Source organism: Trichophyton rubrum (genome assembly GCF_000151425.1).
Source record: "Trichophyton rubrum CBS 118892 genomic scaffold supercont2.2, whole genome shotgun sequence".
In the NCBI taxonomy this organism is placed as follows: Eukaryota; Fungi; Ascomycota; class Eurotiomycetes; order Onygenales; family Arthrodermataceae; genus Trichophyton; species Trichophyton rubrum.
In genome coordinates, this window is record NW_003456427.1 from 516,087 (window position 1) to 542,272 (window position 26,186).

Consider the following 26,186-nt stretch of genomic DNA (forward strand, 5'->3'; position numbering starts at 1 on the left):
TTTACGTAATATTTAATGTCACATGATACACTAAACCGTTTCAGGTGTAGTCTCGCTAATCGCTGCTCTGCGGGATCGCCAAAAATTCGACGTTGCCAAAAAGCGCACAGAAGAAAGAGACCTCCATCGCAGCGCCTTGAACTCACGCCGTTTCGACTACACGGAATCACCAACTCACCGTCAAGATGACCCACGAATCCGTCTTTTACAGCCGCCCACGAAACTACGGCAAGGGCAGCCGTCAATGGTACGCTCCTATAACCCATGCATCGCGATATCGAACGCCAGGATACCTGTTTGGATGGCAGTTGGTTGGATATAGAATATATTGCTAACGGGGACCCTTTTCTGCAGCCGCGCCTGCGCTCATCAGGCTGGTATCATCCGCAAGTACGGCCTCATGATCTGCCGTCAATGCTTCCGTGAGAAGTCCAAAGATATCGGTTTCATCAAGGTACGACATATCAATCACTCGCGGCAAAGTCTTGAACGAAACACTCATGTTCTCCGATAGTACCGGTAAACGGCTCGACAAAGCTGATGTGTCTCGTTCCTACCATCTTCGCTCTATTCGGTTTCTAAAACACACAATTCGACATTCCTTATCTACCTTACTTCGACATCGGATTGCGCGCCACCCACGCAAACCAAACTTCATAGCTTACAGGACGAATGGACTGGGGTGGTTGGATCGAGTGGAGGTGGAATGAAATGGGGATGGGTGGACGTTGGATGTGTATGGGCACGGGCGTGCGAAGAGAACTTCAATCGGAAACCATCTGATGCAGATCCTCGTTACCCAGGACCTTTTTTTTTTAACGCATATCATACCAATCAAAATATGGATACTTGCGGAGTTTCTTCTTTAAATGGGTGGTTTCAATCAGACCTATTCCTATGGATCTTGGTTTATTGGTTTACGGTGGACGTAGCATGGGTGTTGGGCCATCTATGGGCATTTCCATCTCCTGGGATTTGGGAGATGACATCTGGCATCCTGGAAGGGGTTTGACACTGCCTCGTAAATTCTGCGACTGGTCTGACGTAAACAATATGTGTATCTTATGGAAGGTACATGTCGCTTGATTTTATGAAAATGTCTATTAAAAGGATTATTTATATCTAGAATGAAAATGGAGGGGAGAAAGTCCACACCACCCGCTTTGCTAAATGACAATTTTTTGGTTTTCTTTTCCATTTTCGCATTAGTTACCCTTTGGCTGCACGATGCCACGACTCTCTATCTCCCTGTGAATGCGAGCAGTAACCTCAGTCTCGGTACCAACTGCAGAAACACTCATAACCTTGCCCATCTTCTTGTAATAGTTGACGACAGGCATGCTAGTCTCCTCAAAGACACGGAATCGCTTCTTGATGGACTCGATATTATCATCGTCACGGCCGCTAGTCTCTCCGCGCTTTAGTAGACGGTCCAACATGACGTCTTCCGGGCAGGAGAGGAAAAGAGTTCCTGCCGAGGGACACACTGTTTCCTCGAAATATATAGCTTGATCCATTTTACGTGGGAATCCGTCAATGAGAAACCGTGAGGTCCGTTCTCCGCTGTTCTCGTCTTTCTTTTTCTTCTCCTCGAGGATGGCAGCCATGGCGTTGGAAAGGAGGGTAACCGTGATTTCCATTGGCACGATGATTCCTTCGCGAATGTTATGTCGAATCAAATCACCGTACTGACTTCCTTCACGGTCTTGCTCGGCCCTAAGCAAATCACCTGCGGAGAGATGGGAAAAACCATAGTCCTTGACGAGTTTGGCAGATTGCGTTCCTTTCCCACTACCCGGACCTCCAAGAACAAAGATAACAGTCACTTCATCGGTAGAGAAACGAGGAGATGTGTTGGTCGATGTGAGAGGTGGCGTGAGTTCGGCCAATAACTCGGTTTCAGCAGGAGTGCCAGACTTTGGCATCTCACTTGCCAGGTTTGACATCCTTGGGCGTGCGAGACTTGATCAGGAAAGCGTATACGCCGCTTCCAACTGCGAGGATAGCAAGTATAGGGAGAACCTTGATCTCTGAGTTATTTCGGTTGCGGTTTGGAGGAGGAGGCGGGGCAGAAGAATATGCTCGAATGAAAGGAGATGATGCAGCTGCCTGGCCAACTGCAAGGCGGGGTGGTTGACTTCCGCTAGACAGGCGAAGGAGGTGACGGGCTGCCGCAGAGCCAGATCTAGACAGAAAAAGGGAGCGCGAAAGGGGCATCCCTAGCCAGAGTAATCAATTGACTTGTTCAGTAAAAACTTCTGAGGTCCGTATGCTTTGTATCCAACAACACTTTCCCATTCTCTCTCTCTTCTGCTTCTCGTGGTTCAAATGTCGAACATCAGGGAAAAAGGGACAAGCTATCCTAATACGCCCTAGCGTTCTTTGTGGTTACATCAAGGTTTTAAGCATATTTGCTTATTCAACTTAAAATGCTGACTAAGTTTTTTTTTTACGTACATGGGAGAAGGTAGACACTACGAGGCAAACCCCAGGTGGACCATCAGGAATTCTCCAAACCAGAGTCCTTCCACCCGGGATGCCAATCGCCTTTACTGGCTCTGCTTCTCCACGATGAAGAAACCGAGTCTTTGGACATGTGCTCCTGGGGTATCCCCACTGAATTCATCTCAGAATTATCTTACCCCAGGTATCGTGGCAGACGTCATGTGTTCATCCGTCCATCCGTCCATCAACCCCAAATTGTATGGGAACACGGCAGTTGGCAGACGATATGTACACTACCCGCTTTCCTTTTCCGATCAAATTAAACGTTCCCGAAATACGGAGTGCTTCTAGATCCGTGCCCTCGTAAGCAGTCGCCCGGTCTCGCTCCGGACCAGCGCTTGAACCCGCTCAAGGCCGAAAAGTCTGGAGAAGCCTGTTTGGGTACCTGACCCCTGTTATGATCACTAGCTCTTAAATGCGTTCTGTGCGCATCCCACGCCTCATCCTTCCTACGATGAAGGCGATCAGGGGATTGGCCGGTTAGTGGATGCGAAGGACTCTAAATACCGGACCACTCGCACCGAAATCCTCGTTCCTGGATTTTTCGCTGTTTGGTGCCGTTGGACTTGAAACCACCATGGAGAAACATGAGATAGAGGAGCCAAGCTCCACTGAGCACCTAGACGACCAGGTCAAGACCATATCTCAAAAGATAGAGCTTGAAGACCCATATGCTCACTTGAGCCCTGAAGAAAGACAGAAGCTGGTAAGATGTGTGATGTCTATGTTATGACATATATAGCTTCTTAATCGCTAAGACAAGTCAACAGGACAGAGCACTTCTGTGGAAGCTCGACCTCAAATTAGTCCCTTGGCTTTCGTTGCTGTACCTTGTCAGGTTCGTCAAAAAAAAAAAAAAGCCAGATCATACTCCAGACACCTATTATTGATATCTCTTTAGCTTCCTAGACCGAACGAATGTCGGAAACGCAAAGCTCGAGGGCCTCTTGAAGGATCTTCGTCTCTCAGATGGCCAATATGCGGCAGCTTTGACCATATTCTTTGTTTCTTATTCCATTTTTGAGCCATTGACCAACATCTTATTGAAAAAGTTAAAACCTAGTCTTTTTATTCCAATTATCATGGTTGTCTGGGTATGGTTGAGCTTAGAGGGTCTCTTCTTTAATTGGCACTAACCATTATTGCTCCTAGGGTATCTGTATGACTACTATGGGCCTTACTAAGAACTTTTCAGGCTTCATGGCCGCGAGATGGTTCCTAGGATTCACCGAAGCGGGACTTTTCCCAGGTGTCGGCTACTTTTTATCCTGCTGGTACAAACGAACCGAATTCGGTATTCGAATGGCTATCTTTTTCTCTGCGGCGGCCGTGGCCGGCTCATTTGGTGGTCTTCTTGCTGCTGCAATTGCAAAAATGAATGGCGTTGGAGGCAAAGAAGGCTGGGCTTGGATCTTTATCCTGGAAGGCTTAGCTACAATCGTCATCGCTATAGCATCGTTTTGGATGGTGCAAGATTTCCCAGACACTGCAACATTCCTATCCGAAGATGATCGGAAACGAGTCCTATTGCGCCTTGCAAAGGACAAGCAAGCCAGTGCTGGACATGAAGACTTCAAAATGGAGTATTTCTGGGCTAGTATAAAAGACTGGAAAACTTACGTTTCTGCTTTCATATACGCTGGATGTGTTGGGCCACTCTATGCTTTTTCGCTCTTTCTCCCTACCATAATCAAGGAACTAGTGAGTTTTCACCTCTATCTATAAGCTTACCCGGTCGTGGTATCGACATACGCTGACCTTTTCTTAGGGTATATATCCTCAAAAATTTAACATTTTGTACGTCTCCTGGCTAATATATTTAGGGTATAAATCAACAACGGCACAACTACTCTCGGTCCCTCCATATGCTGCAGGGTGTCTTTTGACCATTCTAATCGGCCTATTCGCTGATCGTACAAAAATGCGTGGTTTATCCAATATCGGCGTATCACTCATTGGAATCGCTGGGTTCAGTATGCTTCTCGGAGCCAAGTCCCCGGGGGTAAGGTATGCGGGGACGTTTCTCGGGGCAATGGGCATCTATCCATGTATACCAAATACGATATCGTGGGCCAGCAACAATACCGAAGGTCAGTTTCTTTTTTTGTCTTGGTGTATCTATAATATTACTCCTAACATTTAATGTATAGGAGTATATAAGCGTGGTGTCAGTCTTGGTTTCATTATTGGCTGGGGAAACCTCAATGGTGTCATATCTTCCAACATCTATAGGAATCAAGACGCCCCAAACTTCTTCCCTGGGCATGGCACCGTATTAGGATACCTGATTGTCTTCCTTTTCGGTGGAAGTGTGTTACAGCATATTCTCCTGAGAATCGAGAATGGGAAGAGGATTCGAGGGGAGCGAAATGCTTGGGTCGAAGGGCTTGATGAGCATGGCATCGAGATGCTAGGCGACGAACGGCCAGATTTTGTATACACGCTCTAGGCATTTGGTCAATATAGCTAGTCAGTTAAGGCACTCGCAAACAACAATAAATTTCCTATGCTTGGGGCCGTAGACGCGTTATCAAATTAGCCTCTCTCGTTTTTTGTGGGTTATCAGACGTTGAAACAAGCACAACATGAAGGATGCTGGCATTTACCCCTGAGCAGACCAGTGAATGTGAAAATGGCAGCGCATAGGTAAGTCATGTGCAATAGCAGCCAGTATACATGCGCGGAGTTGAAAAATGATCTTGCCGATTATTGTCAAGATATATATAGACGAAAAAACAGTCAAACGATTATCACCGTAGTCCCCACATTTTCGCAATACGATACAAACACTCCCGCATCCGTCGACTATGCACAAATGATCAACGATACACGAAGTGAACGTGTTTGTGTTTGAAGTGGACTCGAGGACAAACGGAACGTCCATCCAATTACTGTCTAACACTCCGCTGCATACAATCTTCTGGATCAGGGCCGATCACCCAAGGCCTTTTACCATAGGCAAGTTAGGTAGCTTCAATGTTGAGGGGCTATTTAGGGCTTAAAGGCGCATCAAGTATATCATGATACGGGATCAACAGATAAAGTGCCCATGAATTTACTCATTGAATATATTGCGCTTATACCATCTTAAAGCAGGCGCAGGATGGAATGGTCGCAGCGTTTGGACTTACATCAGGGCTTAGCCGTTTGAATTGAGTAATGGGGCGAAAACGGACACTCCGTAACCATGCCATGCAGTTAATCATCACTTAAACAGTCGGGTGTTTGGAACTTGTTTCCCCGCGTGTGCTGGCAAAAATAATCTAGGAAGTGGTTGATTGCGGCCGACAGCAATTTTCGCCCTTAGATCACTGGCATTACTCTTAGGCGTTGGTTGGCAAACAGCATCCAACATTTATCAACCATATTTAGTGGGACTCCCTTCGAGTTATACAAGCGAAAGTGATGGGTGAACATACTTGATCAGCGGGATTTGCTCTGATTACCCCGGAAGGACTATGCCTTGTCAGCTTGTGTATTGATTAATTGGTGCGTGTCCGTGGCTTGACAGGAAGACTGAACAGATTGCTTTTATATTTTGGGGTCAAGTCCCGACACTCTGGAGAATGAGGATGCAGTCAGACAATCACATTTCAATTCACTCATTGATTACGAGCAAGAACCTTGAAGAGAAGTTGCATGTATGTATGGATATGCAGGGAGGAAACGATGCATGAAGACCTCTTCAGCAATGCAGTGGCGGAGTGTCCCGCGATGCCTGCAATTGGGCCTTGCCCGTATATCTTTGGTTGAAGGTGAGTAGTACCTGCAAGATACTTCCATTCACGCAGAGTTTAGCTGTATATAAAAGTATCTTAGATGTATTTATAGAAGTGGGATCGAGCTCCACTATTTTTAGCGCCCCTAAATTAGGCTTATTATCTCAGCCAATAGAAGCCCAGCGGGGCGGTCCTAAATGGAGAATATGACACGCTTATTGGCTGGGTAGATCCCGTCAGTCTAGCCGCACTGGTATTAGCGTGTGACGGAATTTGCATCCATCACGGCGAAAATCACCTGCGCTGCTGGCCCATCACATCGACTACAGCAACATCTGCATCCTCCCTGCATTCACACCATCCATCCCAGCAGTCGACTCTGGCTTGTCATTCGACCGCCTCCCCGGTCTCTCAATCAGGATGGGCCCTGTAACCGCTAGGTGGCCGCCCAGGACCGCTCGCAACGGACCAAACAAAACGCATTCTTCGTTGTAACCGACTGTTGGACAGACCACGGCCTCACCACCCCTCGCTCTTCTTCGCACCACCCAGTCAAGGGATCCCTGGGCCATCACGATCACAGCTTGCGTTTCCGTTTTCTCTTTGTCATGCCTGGCCAATTCTGCAAATCAGCAAGGGTGGCTTTGATTTCCTTCCATGCCCAGATCGACATTGTATTCCATTTCATATACAGACACAGTTGGCTGCATCTCTCAAGCCTGGGGTCCACAATGATTGGGTTCACGCCTAGACTCCCTGGCATAAATATACCCGTTGCTCAAGTGCGGGCGGTTAACGTGGAGAGCCTACTGGCTGCTTGAAATAGCCCAGGCTGCCCACCCTCTCAGGGTTCCTGGCTGCGATGGGCGCTAAGGATACAATATCTCACTCCCATCAGCTTTTCTCCTCCATCTTCTCTTTCTCCCTCACGATTTTCTTTTGTGTGCTTCTTGCTCTCTCACCTAACTACACTGATCCTACGGCTGCGACTGGTTTCGTGCCTACTTGAGAGCAACCCCCCCTACACGCCATCTCTTTCATCTTTGCTAAAGACTGCATCGACCAGGACACGCTGACACCTCCTTTTAAAAGCTCACATTTGTTCCGTACGTCGATCTATGCAGGCCGTCATGTCTTCCTTTGTCTTTGGTTTTCCTAACATGGCGAATGCGTAGGTCCGTCCTGTACGACACACCAGTGTCAGCTCTGATTCGGGGCTGCTTCTGCTAAATAGGGAATTCTTCTGTTAAGCGGCCGACACTCTTTCCTCGCCTTTCTTTACACATATCTGGGATGTCTAGATTACATCCTAACGACTATACTGAGGGTTCAGAACACTCGTTCTCTCAAGATCCAGTTACTCCTGTCGACGTAGTACAGCCAACTCGCAAGCAAATGGTTGGGTTCGCTGCGCAGTCGACAACAATGGAGAGCTCGAACCGCGACCCTCCTTCCGAGTCTCCTTTTGCCGACCCACCAGCCAAACCAGGTTCTTTGGACTCAAACAAGCAGCCTAATGTATCCGATGTAGGGTTTGGCTACGTGTCTGATAACCGGCCAGATAGAGATGCACCCGGTTCCTCAGCCAATGCACCAAACTCGCCGCTCAAGAGTGCCATGAAAGTGCCCGGCACTCCTGGTCGGTTTGGAAATGCGAACCCGCTGAGCCCAACCTTTAGAGAGGAGCAGATTCTCGAGATTCACGAAAAAGATGCAGAGGAAGAGAACGCGAAGGATTTGGTATGTTCTCTCCTATCTACCTCTTAATTGAACATATCCTAATGTGCTCCATAGAAAATTAAAACACGAGTCCGCCTCTCAAAGATCTTGCTGCGTGGTGTCAATTTGTCCTGCAGTTTGATTGTCTTAGCACTGCTTGCTCAGTCGTTCATTATTTTCCGCGCAACCAGACATCTAGAGAGTAGAAACGGACTTACACCCTGGGACCCAAATACCAACGCTTGGCCACAAATCCTCATTCTGGTTTTGACCTCCATCAACATGTTCCTGTCCCTGGTCGTGCTTTGGAACAATTGCTGTGGCAAGAAGCGTCGTGCAGAGAAAGTAAACGTATACTACACTCTTTTTGCCGGCGGCTTCTTCGTCTTTACCGTCATAATGTGGGTTATAGCTGCTGGTCTTCTACAGAACAGCAAGGACAGCGGTAATGGTAAAGACCTTTGGGGATGGTCTTGTAAGGACAATCAACGAGCCACTTTGTTCAAAGAATTGGTCGACTATGCTCTCGTTTGCCGCATGCAGGTATGCCATATCCGCCATCCCACTACCCACCACAACTGAATCGATATATTAACATTGATTTTAGGATTGGACCCTTGTTTGCATTATCATTGAAATCGTCGTTGATACCATCACGATTGCTATCTATGCTGTTGTCTTCTATCGCTTCTACTCCAAGCGCAAGCTACGCAAATCAATGAACGTCCGTGACAAGGCTAGATCTGATCTGTATCTCGCCAATCTCCGTGTGCAAACCGCCCCAAATACCCCTGGGTTTGCCCGAAGCCCAGCAATGAAACAAAACCCGTATTCGGCTGCCGAGAACGGACAATCCAACGAATTTTATCAGCCCCAATATGCCACTTCAGTCAACACCACAACTAACAAGCCGTTCCAACTCCAGCCTCCTCCTTCTAGATCATCCAATAGTATCCACAACGCACCGCGGGCTGAGACACAAAGTCCTGCTCTCGAGCCTGGCAGTACCGAACGGGCCAACCACCATGTTGCTGTTGCTCCTGGGGAACAATCATATGGTGCCGTACCAATCCCCGAACCCTACAGAAGCCCTAGCTTTGCTCCTCAGGGAATGACACTGCCGAATACTCCTAGTATTGGCGTAGCGGTTTCGTCAGACAACGCTTCTCACGCCCGCAACTCGTCAAAGTGACCCAGCTATATATCACAGGCAGCAGCCTGAAAACCGTCTGTTCTTGTACTTATCATCTGTTATCCCTTTCATTGTTCTTCTTTCTATTTATGCATGACTCCTAGCCTTTAATCCTCTCTCCACACTCATTATTATCTGTGTCTGTTTTTGCTTGCCATCCATTTCCCAACTACCTAAATCTTCCGTGTCTTTGAAATACCCCTTGGGCCCTTCCAAGAAAACGAGGGCTGTGCGATCTATTACTATCTTGTTTCTCTTTTCTCCTATTTCTGATATTTGGAGTTGAATAATTTTTGTTACCTTTTGGGTAGATCATGTCCTATAACGAGGCATGTGAAGGAGTGAAAGGGGGAAAGAGTGGATATATATGACGCCCTATGTATACACTCTGCGAAGATTATGCTGACTGTCTTTGAATCTGGGCCTGGTATTGACTATCAGCTGAAGTCCATGTGGTTAAATCTATTTAGCTGTCTACCTTAGTTATGTCGAAGAAATTTTGATCACAGACTCCTGATATATTCTCCTTCTCATTATCTAAAAAGAATAGTGCTTGACATCAAGAATGATAGCAAGTGTCGAATCGTACCATAGACCTTTGATGAATGCCATCAATCAGATTGCCATTCTGCTAATTTGCATGTCACGCTAAGTAAAATAAGAACATTGCATGATGCCCCTTGATAGCAACAAAACTCCCGATGAAAAGACACAATCATTTCATGTAGGCCGAAAACATATGCAAGAAGTAAATTGAATTTCATACGCTCATTCTGCCCATACTATGCATCCCCTTCTATAACGGCACCGACGTCTTTTGTCACATATATCTCTTCAAGCCTACCCTCCCAGTCATCATCCATACTGCCTCTATTCTTCAGTACAAGGCCCTGCTCGTTGGCTAAATGTAGAAGGCAAATGAAACCATAGGAAGTGCTGATATCGCGCATTGCTTGTTCAGGATAAGACTCCTTCAAGCCATTCATGACATCAGTAAAACGAAGGCTGTTCTTGAGATCTTCCGATTCCTCGTTTGGTGGGGTTTCCCCAGCAGCCGGTTCTGGAGCTGGATCAGCGGGGGCAGATGTCGATGTGACTGCCGCTGATGGAGAGGCCGAATTGAAAGACATTGAAGCCACCAGACGCTCACCCATACCTTTCCACATCACTTCCTTCAAACGACGTACATCTACCTTTTTCGCTACTCGAGCATAATTGACGTATTCTGGACGGACCCTTCGGCCACCTTGTGTGACAAGCTGGGAGCCATATCCTCCTGAAAGAGCTCCACCCGGAGTAGCAACGCTGTTCAGCAGCGCGTTAAGACCAGTCATACCACCAGACGCAGTTGAAGGTTGTGCATCCGAGTCTAATGGAGGAGAGAATGCCTCTCGAGCGTCTGCAAAAGGTATGTTATCGTCCTCGTCATCATCACCCATTGGCAGGCCGTGTGGGAACGCAAGACCGTCATCATCGGCAAAGAAGTTAGCATCGTATGTCCCTTGAGCAGCATTCTCATCGTTCGCTGTCTGGTCCATGCTTTGCTTTTGTGATGCCCAGAAGGCTTCATCCATTTCACCGTTATTAGGACCGGATGCATCGTGTTGACGGGAGCGATTGCTGCTCTTCAATCCACGCAGTCCCATCTTGGCCTTGGGCTTCAAGAAAAGACGAAGCAGCTCCTTAGAATTGAAGTGTTTATCATCCGGCAATAAATTCCGCCCCTTAGTTTTCCACTGAGACTTTGGTAGTGAAATAGCGGAGTTAGAGCCTGAAGTAGCGTATATCATTTCGGCAATTGCAGGTTCTAGATCAGCAGCGAAGTTTATCTCAAAGGGCTCCTTTTCTTTGCGCTGTCTGGGGGCAGTAGCTGTGGCGGTAATATCTTTCATCCGTCGAATCTTCCAATGCTCAGGACCAGCCCAGTCTTTGCGTAGAGCATTGTCGAAATAGCTTAGGATATTGTCATGGTCGTGTGCTCTATTACCATGTGAAAGGGATAAAGCGAAGGGGTCGTTCTCAGTAGTATCGTTATCAAAACCAATAGTTGTGTCGTTATTATCGCCAACTCCGATATTGCTGATGCGATGCACTTTTAGCATTGGTTCCAAGGCAGCGTCTCGCGCCCATGCCTCACCACCTTGGCCGAACTCGGCTTCACCTCCAAGATCAAACCCTGTGATTGTTGCATCATCATCGTCATCAAAGCCGATAGCAATATCATCATCTAACACGATACCGGAAGCATCACCAAGACCTGGCTGCTCTGACTGTTGCTTGTCATGCCTCCAGTCCTCAGGAGCTCGTAAGAATGGGATTTCGAGTGATCCGCTTGGGTCGCCTAAATCAAAATCTTTTAACGAGGGGCAGATATCATGGTCGGATAATATATCAAGGTTAGGGAAGAACCTCTCAGCTAAGCCACGGATATCAACATCCAAATAGTCGTCGCTGGAGTCAGAGGTTGTAGGTCGGGGAGATGGGGACTTGGAACTGTCCTCTTGTCCGTCTCCCTGGGCTTCTTCATTCCTTTTATTTTGAGTCTCCGAATCAGCCGTGGTATTGGCATTAGCATCATCGCTACTGTCAAAGACGATTCTTCCCTGGCTATCAATTGAGAGATGGTTTAAAAGAAGTCCTTTTGCACCGCCTTCATCGAAATCCGCAGAAGCTTTTTTAAATAGGGGGTCCACGGAGAATTCCAGCTCAAACTTCTTAAGCTGCAGGGAAGCAAAAGATGGTGCTAGTGTGGATTCATGAGATCGAGCCTAGAAATAAGAAGGTAAGTAAGTAATGACTCTTTAGGCAGGGTATTGGGATGGGGGACGTATCAACTTCGAATGGCTTACCTTTTTTCGGGTCTTTCTCCTAGTTCCATCCTCACCCTCTTCACCCTCTTCTTCCTCATCTTCTTCGTCCCCATTCTCAGCTCCATCCTCTCTTTCGCCCTGGCCCTGTTTTTTCTTATTCCCACTGTCTGCCAATCCACTGAGTAGCTTCCCTGTCTCTGTTGCAACGCTGTCCACTCTGCTAGTATAAATCTTAACACAGCCGTCCAGTGTACAACTTGCTTTTTGGAAATTCACACCGTCACCCTCCTTTAGCAGTGACATATCATGAAAATAGTCAATAAGGGCAAAATTCCAGGAGTTGGCGGCATTGATTTTATTATCCGTTGCCATTTTCATCCATTCTTCAAAGTTGGCTAATATCGGAACACGTTTCATCGGCGTCACTGCCCGGCCAAGGCCATCGACGTCACTCTCCCTCCTTCTGACTGATCCACGGGGTGTGTGTGGGCTGTCGGATACTCCATCGTAGGTATTGAATCGGCGCGGTGGCATCGGCGTCTTAACTGCCGCTTTGATCTGGTCCATCTGGAGGTCGTATTGTGCCTGGCGAGAGTGCAATCGTGCAACTTTTTCTCCAGCATCGTCATTAAGAGGCATTCTATGTGATATCAAGGCCGCAATGCGCAGACCGCAGCGGTTAGCACTCGGATCACTCTTCTTCGTGGTAGTGCTTTCCCCCGCTTTAACGACTTATGCGGGATTCTCCACCATCACAAGCAGCGCAAGGAAAAACAGGCGGAGGACATACTTTCTAGGCGTGTTCTTGTGCGGCGTGGTATTGCTCGCCGGCTTCGAGCTGCCGCGGCCATGACGGCTTTTTACCGGGGGGTTTGCGACTCGAGGCATGGTGGAGTTCACGGTTCTTTTGGAGGGCGCGGTATGGGATCAGAGGTCAAAAACAGATATATACTAGAAAAGATAGATAGTCATCGTGACAGGACAAATACTCATCTAACGATGCTGTAGAAAGTCGCCTGGTAGTTATTATTCGCTGTTGCTGTTTCGTCTTATCAACGCGCTTTTGCTTTTGCGGTCGTCAAAAAAGAGCCATAATAAACATACGGCGTGCGGGAGCGACTAGTCGCGCATTTCTTGATTAAGTAAGACGGAAATAGGAAATTTATTTATCCGATGACTAAGTTTTGTATAACGTAATCACGGAAGGATTAATGTAATACCGAAGGCTTATTATTAAGCATTGCATACGGAGCAAACATGCCATAAATAGTAAGAGTGTTATCTTACGTCAGCTTAACTTGATGACATCAGAAAGTCAAAACGACGGAAAAAGCAACATCGCGAAAATCGAAACGACTCTTGAATGTCACCAAACGAACAGTCGAGTTGGCAGCGAGCAGGGATTCTAGCCATCCGCAGACTATCCAAGGCCCCCTGATGGAGCAGGGGATGACAACGCTGCAACCGTCACACGTCAGGGAGATAAAGGAAGGGAGTTGGCCTGCGCCTCAAGTCTCTTGCATATGAGGACATCACTGCTAGTTCCTTATCGGCCCGTCAACCAAAGGCACATGTAGTCGCGTGTCTCCTTACCCAGAATGCGACCTTCAAGATGAGCCTTTCAAACGCATTTTTCGCCAGCCTTTCCGGTACCCGGAGTGCTAGGAAGCGGTACTCGGCCCGTGGGTTCTATCTTGTGATATTGACCGTACTTGCAGTAACCCTTGGAAGCCTTCTGGTTTCCCGCGGTAAAAGCGCCCAAGATGGCCTCCTCATGCGAGAGGCTGTCAGGAAGCATAGAAGGTCGTTGGAGCCAGGCACAGCGAGCTGGGCAATACAAGATAATGGAAAAGAGGTACGTTTCGAGGTGTCACCACACCAATTTCGATACTGGGTTCTGTAGCTGACGGGAACTTGAACCCGTTCTATAGTGCCGGCTGGTTCACCGAGCAAAACACCAGTGCGCCTTCATTCGTGATAACTGCGAGGATGAGAATATTGGCCTCATCCCTTACCTGGAGTTTTATTACTGCTGGCTTAGTGGTGCGAAGCCGGTCGGTTTCTTCTTGCTCGCAGCATGGCTTGCGATGCTGTTCAGCACAGTTGGAATTGCCGCCAGCGACTTCCTATGCGTCAACCTGAGCACTATCGCCAATATCTTTGGAATGAGCGAGAGCTTGACTGGCGTGACTTTCCTCGCCTTTGGGAATGGGAGTCCAGATGTGTTCTCCACATTTGCAGCTATGAGCTCTAATAGTGGCAGCCTGGCCATCGGAGAACTCATTGGTGCTGCTGGGTTTATCACTGCCGTGGTTGCCGGTTCTATGGCACTTACTCGGCCCTTCAGAGTTGCCCGGCGAAGCTTTGTCCGTGATATTCTGTTTTTTGCGGTAGCCGCTGGCTTTACCATGGGATTCGTCGCTGACGGCAAGCTACATGCCTGGGAATGCGCGTCGATGATCGGATTTTATATATTCTATGTCATCATTGTCGTGACCTGGCATTGGTACATGGGCCGGCAGAGACAGAGACTAGAACGTGATATTGCAGCCCGAGCCCATTTCCATATACCCCAGAACCAGGAGCTGGAGATCAATGAGGTGCCAGAGAATGATGACCCTATCGCCGGTGGTGAGAATCGTCCTCTGCTAGGTGCTACCAATGATGACTTTGGATCGCTGGAACGGGCAGATATCCCAACGTTGAGAATTGAAGATGAAGGCGAAGAAGAGGAGCGTGATAGACAGCAACTGGCAGAACTGCATGAGAACATGCGAGTCAATCGACCACAGGCAAGCCAAAGAATGCTTTCTAGTGGTGGTATCCGACCCAGTTTGGTTGGTGCTCTCGAGTTCAGATCAGTCCTCTCCTCTCTAGAGAAATCGCGCAGCCTCCAGTCCGGAAGAATCCATTTGCGAAGCTACTCTGACGACCCTTTTTCTCCTGCTAATCCAACAGCGGCTCGTCCAAGAGCCTCAACAACTCAGCGTCCTGAATTTTATTCTTATCATGATAACGACAGGTTTGGACAACATGGACTGTCACCGTCCGTTCAGCCACGGATACTCTCCCATAGCCTAGACCACCCCCCGGGAGCTCATCTTGAGCAACAAGCAAATCTACTTTGCGCATCTCCTACTTCATCTGGCTATCCTTCTCGATCTCAAAGTCCTGCCCCATCCGTCGATCGGTCCAGATCCCCAAGCCGATTAGCTCCCCCACGAACTGTCTTCCAGCAACCAAATTACGCATCCGGAGGTCCTTCCCCCTCTATTCAGTCCTCAATTTCCCCCCAAACTACGCCCCCAGCTCATGGAAGATGTTCTACCCCAACTAGTCCCGGGTCGTCAATTACGCCGTTCCCACCGTACACTGATGAAACTGGCTACACTCCCCATGGCCCCTCAAGCCTTCGATTTCAAAGATCGGCTCAATCGCTAGGCTCAGAATATACCCGTGCACAGTCTGCAGGAACAGACATTGAGGTATCTGGTCCAAGATGGTGGCCACACTCATTGCCCATTCCACAGGTCATTATATCGGCTCTGTTTCCGACTCTATACAACTGGGGAGAAAAATCTTTATGGGACAAACTTCTAGGTATCGCAGCAGCACCTAGCGTTTTCGTTCTCACTGTGACTCTACCTGTTGTGGAAACAGACAGCTCCGAACCTGAGGCTATTACTATCCCTGATCAAGGAGCAGCAGTCATTGTTGAACACCGAGTACCAAGGATCACTGTTCCCAGCTATCGAGACGACGAGACTGCTGAAGCCAACCCGCAAGAGCTTGCTCGACCCTCTCTCAATCGCCTTCGACAAGATTCCGAGCTACCAGTCCACCCGCCATGCGAGGTCTTTGGCAAAGAGGAGTCTCTCGTCAAGCAATGGAACAGATGGCTTTTGCTACTTCAACTATACACCGCGCCATTGTTTATCACGGCAACTTTATGGAATAGTCTTCGTCCAGAGCATGACCCTCACACACTGATTTTGCCGATTCTCCTCTCCCTACTCCTTTCGTCAGGCTTCGCGATAATACTTCTCCTCGCCTCTAAAGGCTCACGCAACCAGCTTCCCAAGCCACTTCGGCCATTCGTTGCCTTCCTTGGGTTCACCGTCGCCATAGCATGGGTTTCAACCCTAGCCACCGAAGTAGTTGCCCTTCTTAAACTCTTCGGTGTCGTTCTGAACATCAGTGACTCTCTACTCGGCCTTACAATATTCGCGGTTGGTAACTCACTCGGCGATCTCGTTGCCGACGTTACTATAGCACGTCTAGGATATCCAGTGATGGCACTAAGCGCCTGTTTTGGCGGCCCAATGCTCAATATTCTGATTGGCATTGGTGTCGGAGGTTTATATATGACTTTGCAACCGATTCAAAACATGCAGTCGGCTAGCATTACCCCTGCAGTGTCGGCTGCTCTTCAGCCGTACCCGATTGAAGTGTCTAAAACTCTTATTATCAGCGCTGCAACATTAATGCTAACCTTGCTTGGACTACTTATCCTGGTGCCGTTGAATAAGTGGCGGATGGACAGGAATGTAGGCTTCGGACTTGTCTCCCTATGGTTTATAAGTACCGTCATTAACGTTGTTCTTGAATTGGTGTCTGTATGAGTCACGGCTTATGGCGTTTTCTTAACCATATAGCATCTTCATTCCTATTCTTATTCATGATATTACTTTTCATCTTTATTATCTCTATACTCTGGCATATACATCATTCAATATTCCCAACATTTCCCCCTGTCATACTAGAAACTGTTGCACAACAATAGAGGGATATAAGCACTCGGATCCTCGCTCCTTGGCCAGACATATACCATTTTTCAATCAATATTATGCCAAATAAAACAGGGCAAGAAGCAACGCTCGCCATAATTTTCACCAATTGTGTCTACGCCAAAGTAGCTGGACCAGAATCATTGAACTACTGAACAAGTTTATTTCTCTTTCCAAACAAAATATATTGAAAGAAGCAGGCAATAGCGAGAGACGACCATAATGAAAACAAGAAGTACATTCACAGCGAAGCTATGAAAGGATATCTCAAATACCCAATCATAAGTTTCGCTGGCTTACAAACACCACCTCACAACACACGGCCAGCTGACATTGCCGTGCTTCGGTCCTTAGTGACGACTTTCTTCAAAGTCTTTCCTGCTTGGATGTCTCCTAGCAATGCACCTCGTCCCATGCCCATAGGGCCACCAGCTCCGCCACCAGGAGCAGGGCCTGGAGGAGGCGGTGGAGGAGGCGGTGGGGGTGGAGCACCGCCTGGAGGAGGTGGTGGAGGGGGCGGAGGAGCAGATGGGGCAGTCATATCAGGGAGCGGAGGTGCGGGAGGAGGCATGGAGGGAGCTTCTTGTGCTTCTTGGAATGGTTCTTCGTCTTTCTGATCGGTTGGGATAGGGGAAGCGGGCATTGGGGGTGCCGGGGGAGGAGCAATTGGGCTATGGGTTGGTTGTGGAGTAGCAGCCTTCGAATCTTGAGGCTCATCCATGGCGCTTAGAGGGCGTGGAGGAGCCATGGTTCCGAAGAGAATGCTGGCTAGTTGCTTAGCGCTGCCGCCGGCAGCACGGTCGTCGTTGTCAGATGAGTTCTCAGACTCAGCGACGGACCAATCATCATCTTCTTCAGGACGAGCTCGAGACTTACGCTCGAGTGGACCGGGAAGGGCCGCGGTTCCCACCGAGAAGGCGGATTTGGCGTTGTCTTGAGCAAGGCGGTGGAATGGGTTGGTTGACTGGGTTTCTGGTGCCGGTGGTGCCGGTGCTGGTGCCGGTGCTGGTGTCTCTGCAGCTGCGGGCTCAGAGGACGACTGGCTGAGTTGACGGAAGTAAGGGTTCCTTGACTCAGTTTCAGGAACGAAGGGTTTGCTCATGACTGGATGGATAATAGGCTCAGGGGATTGAGGACGGAACACCTGCGTGCCATCTTCCTCTGTTATGATTTCGGGGATGTGAGGTGCTGGTGGTGGTCGTGGTACTGGTGCTGGTAAGTCAGGCGGAGGGATCGCAGCCTTTGGCTCCTCTAGGACTTGGCTTTGGGTGGGCGTGTTATCCTCAGGGGTAACGAACCCAGGACCTTCATCGTCTGAAGAGGATTCCTCATCTCCAAGGCTCTCAAGCTGTCGTTGCAATTCACGCTCGCGTTCTTGTGCAGCTTCCAACTCAGCTCTCTGAGCTGCAAGCTTAGCCTCTTTCTCCCTGGCTTCTTGTTCTGCCTGCTGCTTGCGGCGTTTCTGCTCCTGTTTCTTGATCTTGCCTTGGCGGACCTGCTCTTCCAAAGCCTTGAGTCGAGCCTGAGCAGCTTCTTTTTCACGAGCAAGTTCTTCCTCTTGTTTCCTAGTCTCGTCCCTAAATCATGGGTTAGAACTGCTAAGCTAGCACAGATTCTTAGCCAATTGACTTACTCTAGTTGTTCCGTCTCAGCTTCCTGAGCCTGTTGTTCCTGTCTAAGAGCGGCTTCCTGCTCTTCCTTAGCTCTGATAGCAAGGGCTTCCTCCTCGGCCTTCTTCGTCTCAATCTGCTCAGCAGAATCCGATCTGGCTTTGCGAGATGGAGGAGGTGGTGGAGCTTTCTTTGGTCCGGCCTTTGGTGGAGGAGCAGGGGCCTGCTCACTCTCCAGCCTCCGTTGTCTCTCTTGCTCGCGCTTAGCATCCTCTTCCTCGGCGCGTAGGCGTCTTTCTTCCCTTTCTCGCTTCTCACGTTCTTGCCGTTCCATGAAAGATTCTCCAGCATCAGCTGGCTTGAGACCAGCTGCAGCCATCCGTTCAGCAATACGGCGCTGAGCTCGCTCCCTGGCAGCAGCCACTCTTTGCTCGTGCGTCGTTCCGGCAAGAGATGGCGACTGAGATGAAGAACGAGGTTCAGGACTTGGTCTGGATTGAATCTCAGCCTGGCTTCCATATTGGTTTGCACTAGAAGCTTCACGGCTCGCTTTCTCCCTCTCCCTGTAGATGATATTTGTTAGTCGAAGAATAATGCATGCTGTAAAGTAAGGGGCTTACTAACTCTTCTTTTCTGATCTTCGCCGTCTTACGATTACGCTGAAGGTCATAGATGAGGTCTCTGATCTGATCTTCAACCCCGAGGGCTTCCTCCCAACGCCGTCGCTCATGTTCACGAGTAGAATTCTCATTGTCACCCTTAAGACTATCCTCAAGACTAGCAGAGAACTCCTTGACGCTCTCCTCCACATCCCTAGTCATGGCATCGTTACGCTCACGTTCAGAGTTAATCTTGCTTCTTTCCTCTTCCAATCTGCGAGCTGCAGCACCTTCATCTGCAGCAGCAGGGGCAGGTCGACCAGCCAGCTCAGCAGCTCTGGCTTGCATCCTTGCACGAGCACGGGCCTTGATACGATCACTCTCGGTGATCGCACCGCCTGGACCAGTACCGATGATTTCCAATGCACTTCCTGGGTGTTCTTTGGCATCCTTCAGCCTGAAAAGTTCAAGCCTGCAGTCCGCAATAGCTCGTTCCGTCTTGCGTACATTGGAGGCCAGTTCGGGAAGTTGGTCCTGATAAGCCTGCAGCTGGCGGCGCATGCTACGACGCTCAGCACTGGAATCCAGATTTCTAAGCGAAGCTTTTGGATCGGTATCGATGTCATCTTGAACTCGGCGAATTCTGTCCATGAGAGACTCTGCCTCCCTCTTGTCCCTGCGATCCATAGCTTGCTCTTCCTCGGCATGGCTCTCGTCTTTGAAATCCGTAGCATCAAGCATGATCTTGGTTTCTCGGATTTTCTTCTTCAGTTGCTCGACGGACAAGTCATCGTCAGATTTCTCTGACTGTACAGAAGTAGCCGGCGAGGGAGTCCGGCCGGCACCAATGCGACGACGAGCACTTGACTTGTATCCAACGGCATCATCGTTGTTCTTGAAGACAGTAGCGTCTTTCCTTGGATAGCCAGCACCACCAGACCCAGAATTAAAGGAGTGAGTCTTTAAGTAGCTAACACCAGTCTTCTGGGGCTGCAAGAACGCACCAGAGGATTTCCTAGCCTCTGCATCCTGGGAAAGCATCGACTTGACGGCCCCAATGGAATCGTTAAGATTCCTAGTTGAAGGCGGCACAAGCTCCGGAGGAAGTCTGTTTGGAATAGGATAGCCGTTAAGTTTCCTGTAAATAAGATGCATGGCCACGGCAAATTCATCCTTATTTAAACGGCCTCTGTTATTGGGATCGGAAAGGGTCCAAATCTGTTCCAGGTGTTGACGTTCCAATCCACTCTGGCCCATAATCTCAATGGCAACATCTCCACCAATGAAACCCTTTCCTAGACCATCCCAGGCACGGAAAAGCTCATCATAGATTTTCTTTTCGTCCTTGGTGACAGCCCATGGAATGGTAGCATTTCCAGAAAGTCCGGCAGTGGTAAATGTACCGGTTTCCCTTCCGGCTTGTGGCATGAGTCTCTGCTGGAGTGCTTCAATATTGGGCAACCCTGTGGCTGGTGCATTGACAAATCCCCACCGGCCAGGCATCCCTGTCGGTTGGGCGGTTAATGGGGCAGCACCGCCGGTTTGACCAGGGGTTAGTCCGGAGGTGAATGAAGCTGGCATGGGTGGCATTGGTGGCCGGGGACCTGAATATCCTGTGGCTTGAGGGTTTTGCGGCATGCCAGTGACCTGGGGTCGTAGACCACCTGGGAATCCTGTTGGCTGGGGCTGCATAGCACTGGGTGGTTGAAAGCCAGTAGCTTGGTTATAGAAACCTGTTGGCTGGGCAGTTAATTGAGAGAGAAGCTGTGAGTTGGAAGGTTGCTGGGGCTGTGGTTGTTGCGGCGCAGGAGGAGCGGAGGTATTCTGCATCAATGGCTGGTCAAAATTGGGGGCGTTTGATCGGGGAGCTTGTGGCGGGTGATCATCAGGCACCGCAAAGGAGATGATGTCGACCATGCTTGAAACTTCGTTTTTGATACGATCGGGTAGTGTAGCGGGTAGATCGCGGCCTGTTATTCGGAGGTTGCACAGGTACATGGCCAGCGCAAACTCGGGAAACATAAGACGGCCAGACTTGGTAGTATCTGAGAGTACCCTATATAGCCCAGTCAGCCAAAAACCGTTGGAAGGCCCATTGAATGTAAAGAATCCGCGTACCATATTTTTGACAGCTCACTGCCAGGTAACTTCGACCGTAGAAGTAAATCTCTCGCCGTTTCGCCTATTCCAAAACGTCAATCTCGGACTGCTATAGATACCTAAGTATAGCCCTTCCCCGGCACTAACTCACCATCCAATGACTGCGAATCTCCAACAGCAGACTTGAATAGCTGCTCAAACTTGGCCTGGTCCTGCACCGTTATAAACGACAAACGCATCGGCGGTATCTTTGACCCGGCATGCGCACTCCTCGCAGGGGCCGCGGGAGCCTGTCCGGGGATATTTTGAAACGACTGCGCCATTTGCGATGATGTATGGCCCGTAGGCTGGGGAGCCTGGCTGGTGGACTGCGGAACTTGTAAACTCGAGCTCTGCTGGGTAGGATAGCCCGTCATCTGCGGCGGTTGGAGGGAGGACTGGAAAGGGGGAGCCTGCTGCTGCGGCTGCTGCATGGCGCCGGGGAACCCGGTGGCCTGAGGTTGGAGCTGAGGCATTCCAAAGCCGGTAGGTTGAGGCATGAAGGGCCCAGGCTGTTGCTGCTGCTGCTGCTGAGGCTGCTGGAAGCCTGGATACTGCTGTTGTTGCTGGCCGCCATACTGCTGCTGCTGGCCCGGCTGGCCGGTGGGAAACGAGTACATCACACCAGCACGCGAGGACAATGAAATGGGGTTCCGGGACTAAGAATTAACAATACCAACGAGAAAGGAGGAAGATAAGACACGAATAAAAGTGCAAAAGAAAAGGAATGCGGTTATAGAGGCGAAGATGGCTGTTTGATGTCGGAGTTGGGATGTTTTCGTCGTCGTCGCAGCGTCGAAGTTGACGATGGAGAGTCCGAAAGCGGCAAAACATGACGCCGCCTGAAGAAGTCTTGGCGTGGGCATCTACATAGCGACGGCGAAAAGGAGACGACGAAAAGATATTAAAAGGAGAGAAAAGAAGAGGGAGACTAAAGATGTAGACGGAATGATATTAAAACCTGAGGTAGACACCGAGGTATACACCAAGGCAGAGAACAGGCAAATGTAAAAACAGGACCCAGTAATCCTCCCAGGACGCCAAAATTAAAGCTGTCATCATCCGTAAAGCAGTCAAGCAGTGACATGTATCATGAAAGTATTATTATTTATTTATTTATTTATTTTTTATTTTATTTTTTTTTTTCGTCGTTTTGTCGTTTTCATTGGTTTTGTTGAGACTCGAGGGCGCAACAAGCTTAGACACCGTTTGGAGCATCGTTCTGCTGGGTGCCGGCGCCGACCATCTTGCGCAGCTCATACTCCTTGGTGAACTCACGGCTGAAGATGCCGAGATCCTTGACTAGGTCGTGGCAGGCAGCAAGAACTGCTTCCTTGGGGGTGATCTGACCATCGGTCTGGACGCGAAGGAGCACCTTGTGAACCAGCGGGTGGGGGATCTACAGACGTAGGTTAGTATAATAGTCAAATAGTTACATATAGTAGGAGATTTTGGGTGTTGCTTACGCGATATCCAGAGAAGAGGACGTGCTGGTTCTGGAGCAGACGAGAGCGGATCAGGTTGCCCAAGGTGTGGTCCTCCTTGTTGAAAGTAAAGATGGCAGTAGAGGGAACACCTAGAGCATTGTTAGATGGCAGTTGATGATCAGAATAGAGTCAGTATCACTCACGAGTATCAACCTCGACTTCAACCTTCTTCTCACCAGGCCCCAAGACGAAGGACTCGAATCTGTAGTATGAAGTTAGCATAGATTCGTCAAGGCAGCTGCAAACAAATATGAATGTAGAAAAACAGAAGCGAGGTCGAACCTCGAGATTAAGTCCCTATGAGGTCGGACTTGGGTACGACATGGGTTCTGGCGGTAACTCGCGCAGGAAGAGTCGAAAAAGGAGCGATCACGCTTACGCTCGTCGTCGACCATTTTGATAGATGCAAGCAGTGTTTTTCAAAGTCGGAAGCGAAAATATCACAGAAAGGTGCAGGAAGTGTGAGTTGTTGAGGGTGAAAAGGAAAGGAAGGAAGGAAGAAAAAAGGAGGAAGGAAAGATAATCAAAATATCAATTATCAAATGTGTGTGTGAAAAGGACAAAAAAACACGCTAAGAAATAGTGTTTGATATCAAATTGGTAGCATCAGAATACACAAGAAACTGCATAAAGATGAGCATGGTAAAGACAGTTCTAGCATGGTTGATAGCTACAACAGGCTCACTTTATAGGATACTGAGGATAGGGGGCTTTGGGGAGGAGATATATCTGGCGATAGATATACCATAGATTGGACTTGAAAAGACTCATATTTGGCCACAAAACTAGCAGCAAAGCAGCAAAGCAGTCAACTATTCTTACCTGTCTGGAGCATTCATCTTGCTGAGGTTGAAGATGTATCAATATCTGAGAAAAAGAGGAAGTATCAAAAACACCGGCCCAGGAAGTCTCTGCAGACTGCCCTTCCACCTGAGGACGAGAGGCTGAAGTCGACGTCGAAAAGGGGCTCGATCGATGTACAGAGAGGAACCTGGCTTATCCAAGCAGCAAGGAGCCCTCGGGAGCGTAGGATGATGGATAGGAGGCGTGAAAACGAGCAAGAAGTAAATGTTTCGAGGGAAAGGATAAGATGATAGGAGAGAGAGGAGATGTAGGAATAAGGGGGTATTATTTGTGTGTGAAGAGGATATCAAATTTGATGTATATATAGTAAGAGAAAACTCCGCTGGTAGAGGCTCGGCGTGGGTTTTTCTTTTTACTCTCTTTTTTCTTTTCACTCTCAGTAGGGCTAAGTGCAGGCTATAACTAGGGGGTATGCACTTCTTCACTCTGCATACAGGACCTTTTCCTGGCCTTTTAGATCGCGGCTTTGGTATAAATATAAGAGTTGCGATAGTTGAAGATTCAAATATCCTAAAGATTCAAAGATGAAGTCGGAGTCGCTTTTTAGAGCTGAGTCAGCATGAAGTCACGTGAAGACTCAGAGTCGCAGAAGAGAAGAAGATAAAAAGCAGTAGAAGATGATGATATTATTATTATTATTATTATTATATTAAGACATTAAGAAGATGTTAATAATGAAGTAAGTGACTGGATATATGTTGGTAAGAGTGTAGGAGAACAGTGGTGGGACTGTCTTTTGTAGTGAATGGCAGTAACAACCACTAGCAAGTAGATATTCACTAAAATACATGCATGGACAGACTGAAGACTCTCAGGGATAAAGACACAAAATAGCCTGTTAGAGAGATATATATGTGATGCTTGGGCTGGCCCCGGACTCGCCTAGCCGTCTCGTATATGCGTTATGCGTAGACCGTGAATGATGGCCTCCAACCGCCTAACTACGTCACATTCTCGACATTTACCAACACGACCATCAGCATCACCACCTGATACCACACTCAACATCCAGCCATCATATGTATAGAAACACAGGAAGACGCAGTGTTTGACTCCGCGAGGCTCAGACGGCAGCTCACCGGCCGAGACAGCCAGCCAAACGCCCTGTGGGACCCAGGAGGCAGCTCGGAAGGTCGCCGGCTGTATTATCAATCGCCTCGACGTCGCCTTGATTCCGTCAGCTACACTCTACCAGGCCGATTTCAGCTGTTCAAACATACTTATTACAGTTCGGATACCCGGAAGACGAATTGCATATATACCAGCAGATAGCCTCCACACATACCAGCTAACCAGACACCAATATCAATTACCACTCCCCTACTGCCAGTATCATATAGTATCATATACCCATACTACCAACATGCCCAGTCTAAAGAAAGAGTACCCCTGGATCCAGGAACCACTTATAATATGTCCTCCCATGCTCCCCGTCGCAACAGGCGAGCTGGCCGCGGCCGTCTCAGCCGCAGGCGGAATCGGCTTCATCGGACTCGGCAACAACATCGACAAACTTGACGCCCAGCTCTCCCTGGCCGCCCACCACCTGCAAACAACACACGCCCAAACCAGCCTACAAACAACCAACGCTGCAATCCTACCTGTTGGAGTCGGCTTTTTAAACTGGGGCGTCAAACTCGAAGACGCACTGCCCTCTATCAAAAAGCATGTTCCAGCAGCTATTTGGCTATTCGGCGCTGCACGAGAGACCATGACAGCTCTCTACGGGGAGTGGATTGCTCGCGTCCACACTGAGACGAACGGACTCACCAAGGTCTGGGTACAAGTTGGATCTGTAGCAGACGCATTGAGCATAATGGACGTTTCTGACGCGCATCGGCCGGACGTGCTTGTTCTGCAGGGCTCGGATGCAGGTGGTCACGGCCTGAAGAAGGGAGCAGGCATAATTACGCTTCTGCCCGAGGTCCATGATGCGTTGGCCGAGAATAACATTTCTATTCCCCTGGTTGGAGCAGGTGGCATTGCGGATGGTCGCGGCGTGGCTGCTGCATTGTGTCTGGGTGCCGATGGTGTGGCGATGGGCACGCGGTTCCTGGCCTGTAAGCAGACGGATATCATGAAGGGGTATCAGGATGAATTGATCCGGGCAAAGGACGGGGGCCAGACAACTGTTCGCACAACCATATATGATCGGCTCAGGGGCTACTTGGACTGGCCGGAGGAGTACGATGGACGCGGGATGGTGAATCAGAGCTACGTGGATGAGCAGGCGGGCATGCCTGACGAGGAGAATAGGCGGCTGTATGAAGTCGAGAAGACCAAGGGAGATGCAGGATGGGGGGTTAAGGGCAGGATGACCTCGTATGCTGGGACGGGGATAGGGTTGGTCAAGGCGGTGATGACGGCGGAGGAGATAGTGCGTCAGACCCGAGATGAGGCCAGGAAAGTGCTTAAACTAGATGTCTGACCGGTTGGGATTGGTAATTGCTATGCTTCTTATCACGCTCTCTCTCTCTCGATGGGTTATGCTATTTTCCCATGCATGGTCAGTCAGAGTATATAACCTTTTTTATATAAAACAGCTACTTTACAATATTACTTAAAGAAAAAGGACAGGTAAATATACTTAAGAAAGAAAAGGAAACGAGATATCCGCTGAAACTCCCTGAGTACGATAAAAATCAATAAAACGAAAAGAGTAGAGCAAGAATTTGATATACGCCAGGGAGGAAAAGGATGGAAAAAGGACACACCAGATCCAGTTTCGAAAAAACTAGCTCATATTCTCATACTT

The 26,186-nt window shown here is 48.8% G+C and overlaps 11 protein-coding genes across 12 annotated transcripts in view; 6 read left to right on the plus strand and 5 right to left on the minus strand.

The window, feature by feature from the left end:
• TERG_11751 (uncharacterized protein) overlaps positions 1 to 426 on the plus strand; it is a gene marked incomplete at both ends in the record, with an annotated part of 1,971 nt that extends 1,545 nt beyond the window's left edge. The window contains 3 exons of the mRNA XM_003236974.2: positions 1 to 5; positions 51 to 247; positions 355 to 426. Coding sequence (XP_003237022.2) covers positions 1 to 5; positions 51 to 247; positions 355 to 426 — 274 coding nt within the window. The remainder of the gene's footprint in view (positions 6 to 50; positions 248 to 354) is intronic.
• A 779-nt stretch (positions 427 to 1,205) lies between these two features.
• Positions 1,206 to 1,946, minus strand: TERG_01747 (uncharacterized protein; the record flags this gene model as incomplete). The annotated part of the gene is made up of 1 exon (XM_003236976.1): positions 1,206 to 1,946. One exon carries the CDS (start codon positions 1,944 to 1,946, stop codon positions 1,206 to 1,208), a length of 741 nt encoding a protein of 246 aa, XP_003237024.1.
• Positions 1,947 to 2,457: 511 nt separating this feature from the next.
• TERG_11752 (uncharacterized protein) lies at positions 2,458 to 2,796 on the plus strand (the record flags this gene model as incomplete). Its single annotated transcript, XM_047750815.1, has 1 exon — positions 2,458 to 2,796. The coding sequence occupies one exon, from the start codon at positions 2,458 to 2,460 to the stop codon at positions 2,794 to 2,796; it is 339 nt and encodes a 112-aa protein (XP_047605494.1).
• Positions 2,797 to 3,082: 286 nt separating this feature from the next.
• Positions 3,083 to 4,230, plus strand: TERG_01748 (uncharacterized protein; the record flags this gene model as incomplete). The annotated part of the gene is made up of 4 exons (XM_003236977.2): positions 3,083 to 3,211; positions 3,276 to 3,343; positions 3,407 to 3,599; positions 3,658 to 4,230. The coding sequence occupies 4 exons, from the start codon at positions 3,083 to 3,085 to the stop codon at positions 4,228 to 4,230; spliced, it is 963 nt and encodes a 320-aa protein (XP_003237025.2).
• Positions 4,231 to 4,453: 223 nt separating this feature from the next.
• On the minus strand, positions 4,454 to 4,771 carry TERG_11753 (uncharacterized protein; the record flags this gene model as incomplete). The annotated part of the gene is made up of 1 exon (XM_047750816.1): positions 4,454 to 4,771. The coding sequence occupies one exon, from the start codon at positions 4,769 to 4,771 to the stop codon at positions 4,454 to 4,456; it is 318 nt and encodes a 105-aa protein (XP_047605495.1).
• A 2,746-nt stretch (positions 4,772 to 7,517) lies between these two features.
• Positions 7,518 to 9,135, plus strand: TERG_01749 (uncharacterized protein; the record flags this gene model as incomplete). The annotated part of the gene is made up of 3 exons (XM_003236979.1): positions 7,518 to 7,964; positions 8,019 to 8,486; positions 8,551 to 9,135. The coding sequence occupies 3 exons, from the start codon at positions 7,518 to 7,520 to the stop codon at positions 9,133 to 9,135; spliced, it is 1,500 nt and encodes a 499-aa protein (XP_003237027.1).
• A 782-nt stretch (positions 9,136 to 9,917) lies between these two features.
• TERG_01750 (uncharacterized protein) lies at positions 9,918 to 12,833 on the minus strand (the record flags this gene model as incomplete). Of its 2 annotated transcripts, XM_003236980.1 has the most annotated exons (3): positions 9,918 to 11,903; positions 11,985 to 12,585; positions 12,736 to 12,833. In XM_003236980.1, 3 exons carry the CDS (start codon positions 12,831 to 12,833, stop codon positions 9,918 to 9,920), a joined length of 2,685 nt encoding a protein of 894 aa, XP_003237028.1. The 2 variants fall into 2 exon arrangements, with proteins under 2 accessions (XP_003237028.1, XP_047605496.1); XM_047749336.1 differs by lacking the exon at positions 12,736 to 12,833 and having other exon boundaries at positions 11,985 to 12,584.
• A 198-nt stretch (positions 12,834 to 13,031) lies between these two features.
• TERG_01751 (uncharacterized protein) lies at positions 13,032 to 16,567 on the plus strand (the record flags this gene model as incomplete). Its single annotated transcript, XM_003236981.2, has 2 exons — positions 13,032 to 13,800; positions 13,877 to 16,567. The coding sequence occupies exons 1-2, from the start codon at positions 13,558 to 13,560 to the stop codon at positions 16,565 to 16,567; spliced, it is 2,934 nt and encodes a 977-aa protein (XP_003237029.1). The 5' UTR covers positions 13,032 to 13,557.
• A 475-nt stretch (positions 16,568 to 17,042) lies between these two features.
• On the minus strand, positions 17,043 to 21,700 carry TERG_01752 (actin cytoskeleton-regulatory complex protein PAN1; the record flags this gene model as incomplete). Its single annotated transcript, XM_047747801.1, has 5 exons — positions 17,043 to 18,309; positions 18,366 to 18,905; positions 18,967 to 20,997; positions 21,060 to 21,123; positions 21,193 to 21,700. 5 exons carry the CDS (start codon positions 21,698 to 21,700, stop codon positions 17,043 to 17,045), a joined length of 4,410 nt encoding a protein of 1,469 aa, XP_047603766.1.
• Positions 21,701 to 22,278: 578 nt separating this feature from the next.
• TERG_01753 (uncharacterized protein) lies at positions 22,279 to 22,962 on the minus strand (the record flags this gene model as incomplete). The annotated part of the gene is made up of 4 exons (XM_003236983.1): positions 22,279 to 22,479; positions 22,547 to 22,656; positions 22,711 to 22,769; positions 22,850 to 22,962. 4 exons carry the CDS (start codon positions 22,960 to 22,962, stop codon positions 22,279 to 22,281), a joined length of 483 nt encoding a protein of 160 aa, XP_003237031.1.
• Positions 22,963 to 24,081: 1,119 nt separating this feature from the next.
• On the plus strand, positions 24,082 to 26,027 carry TERG_01754 (uncharacterized protein). Its single transcript, XM_003236984.2, has one exon. The coding sequence runs from the start codon at positions 24,795 to 24,797 to the stop codon at positions 25,857 to 25,859; it is 1,065 nt and encodes a 354-aa protein (XP_003237032.1). The 5' UTR covers positions 24,082 to 24,794; the 3' UTR covers positions 25,860 to 26,027.
• The last annotated feature ends 159 nt before the right edge of the window (positions 26,028 to 26,186 follow it).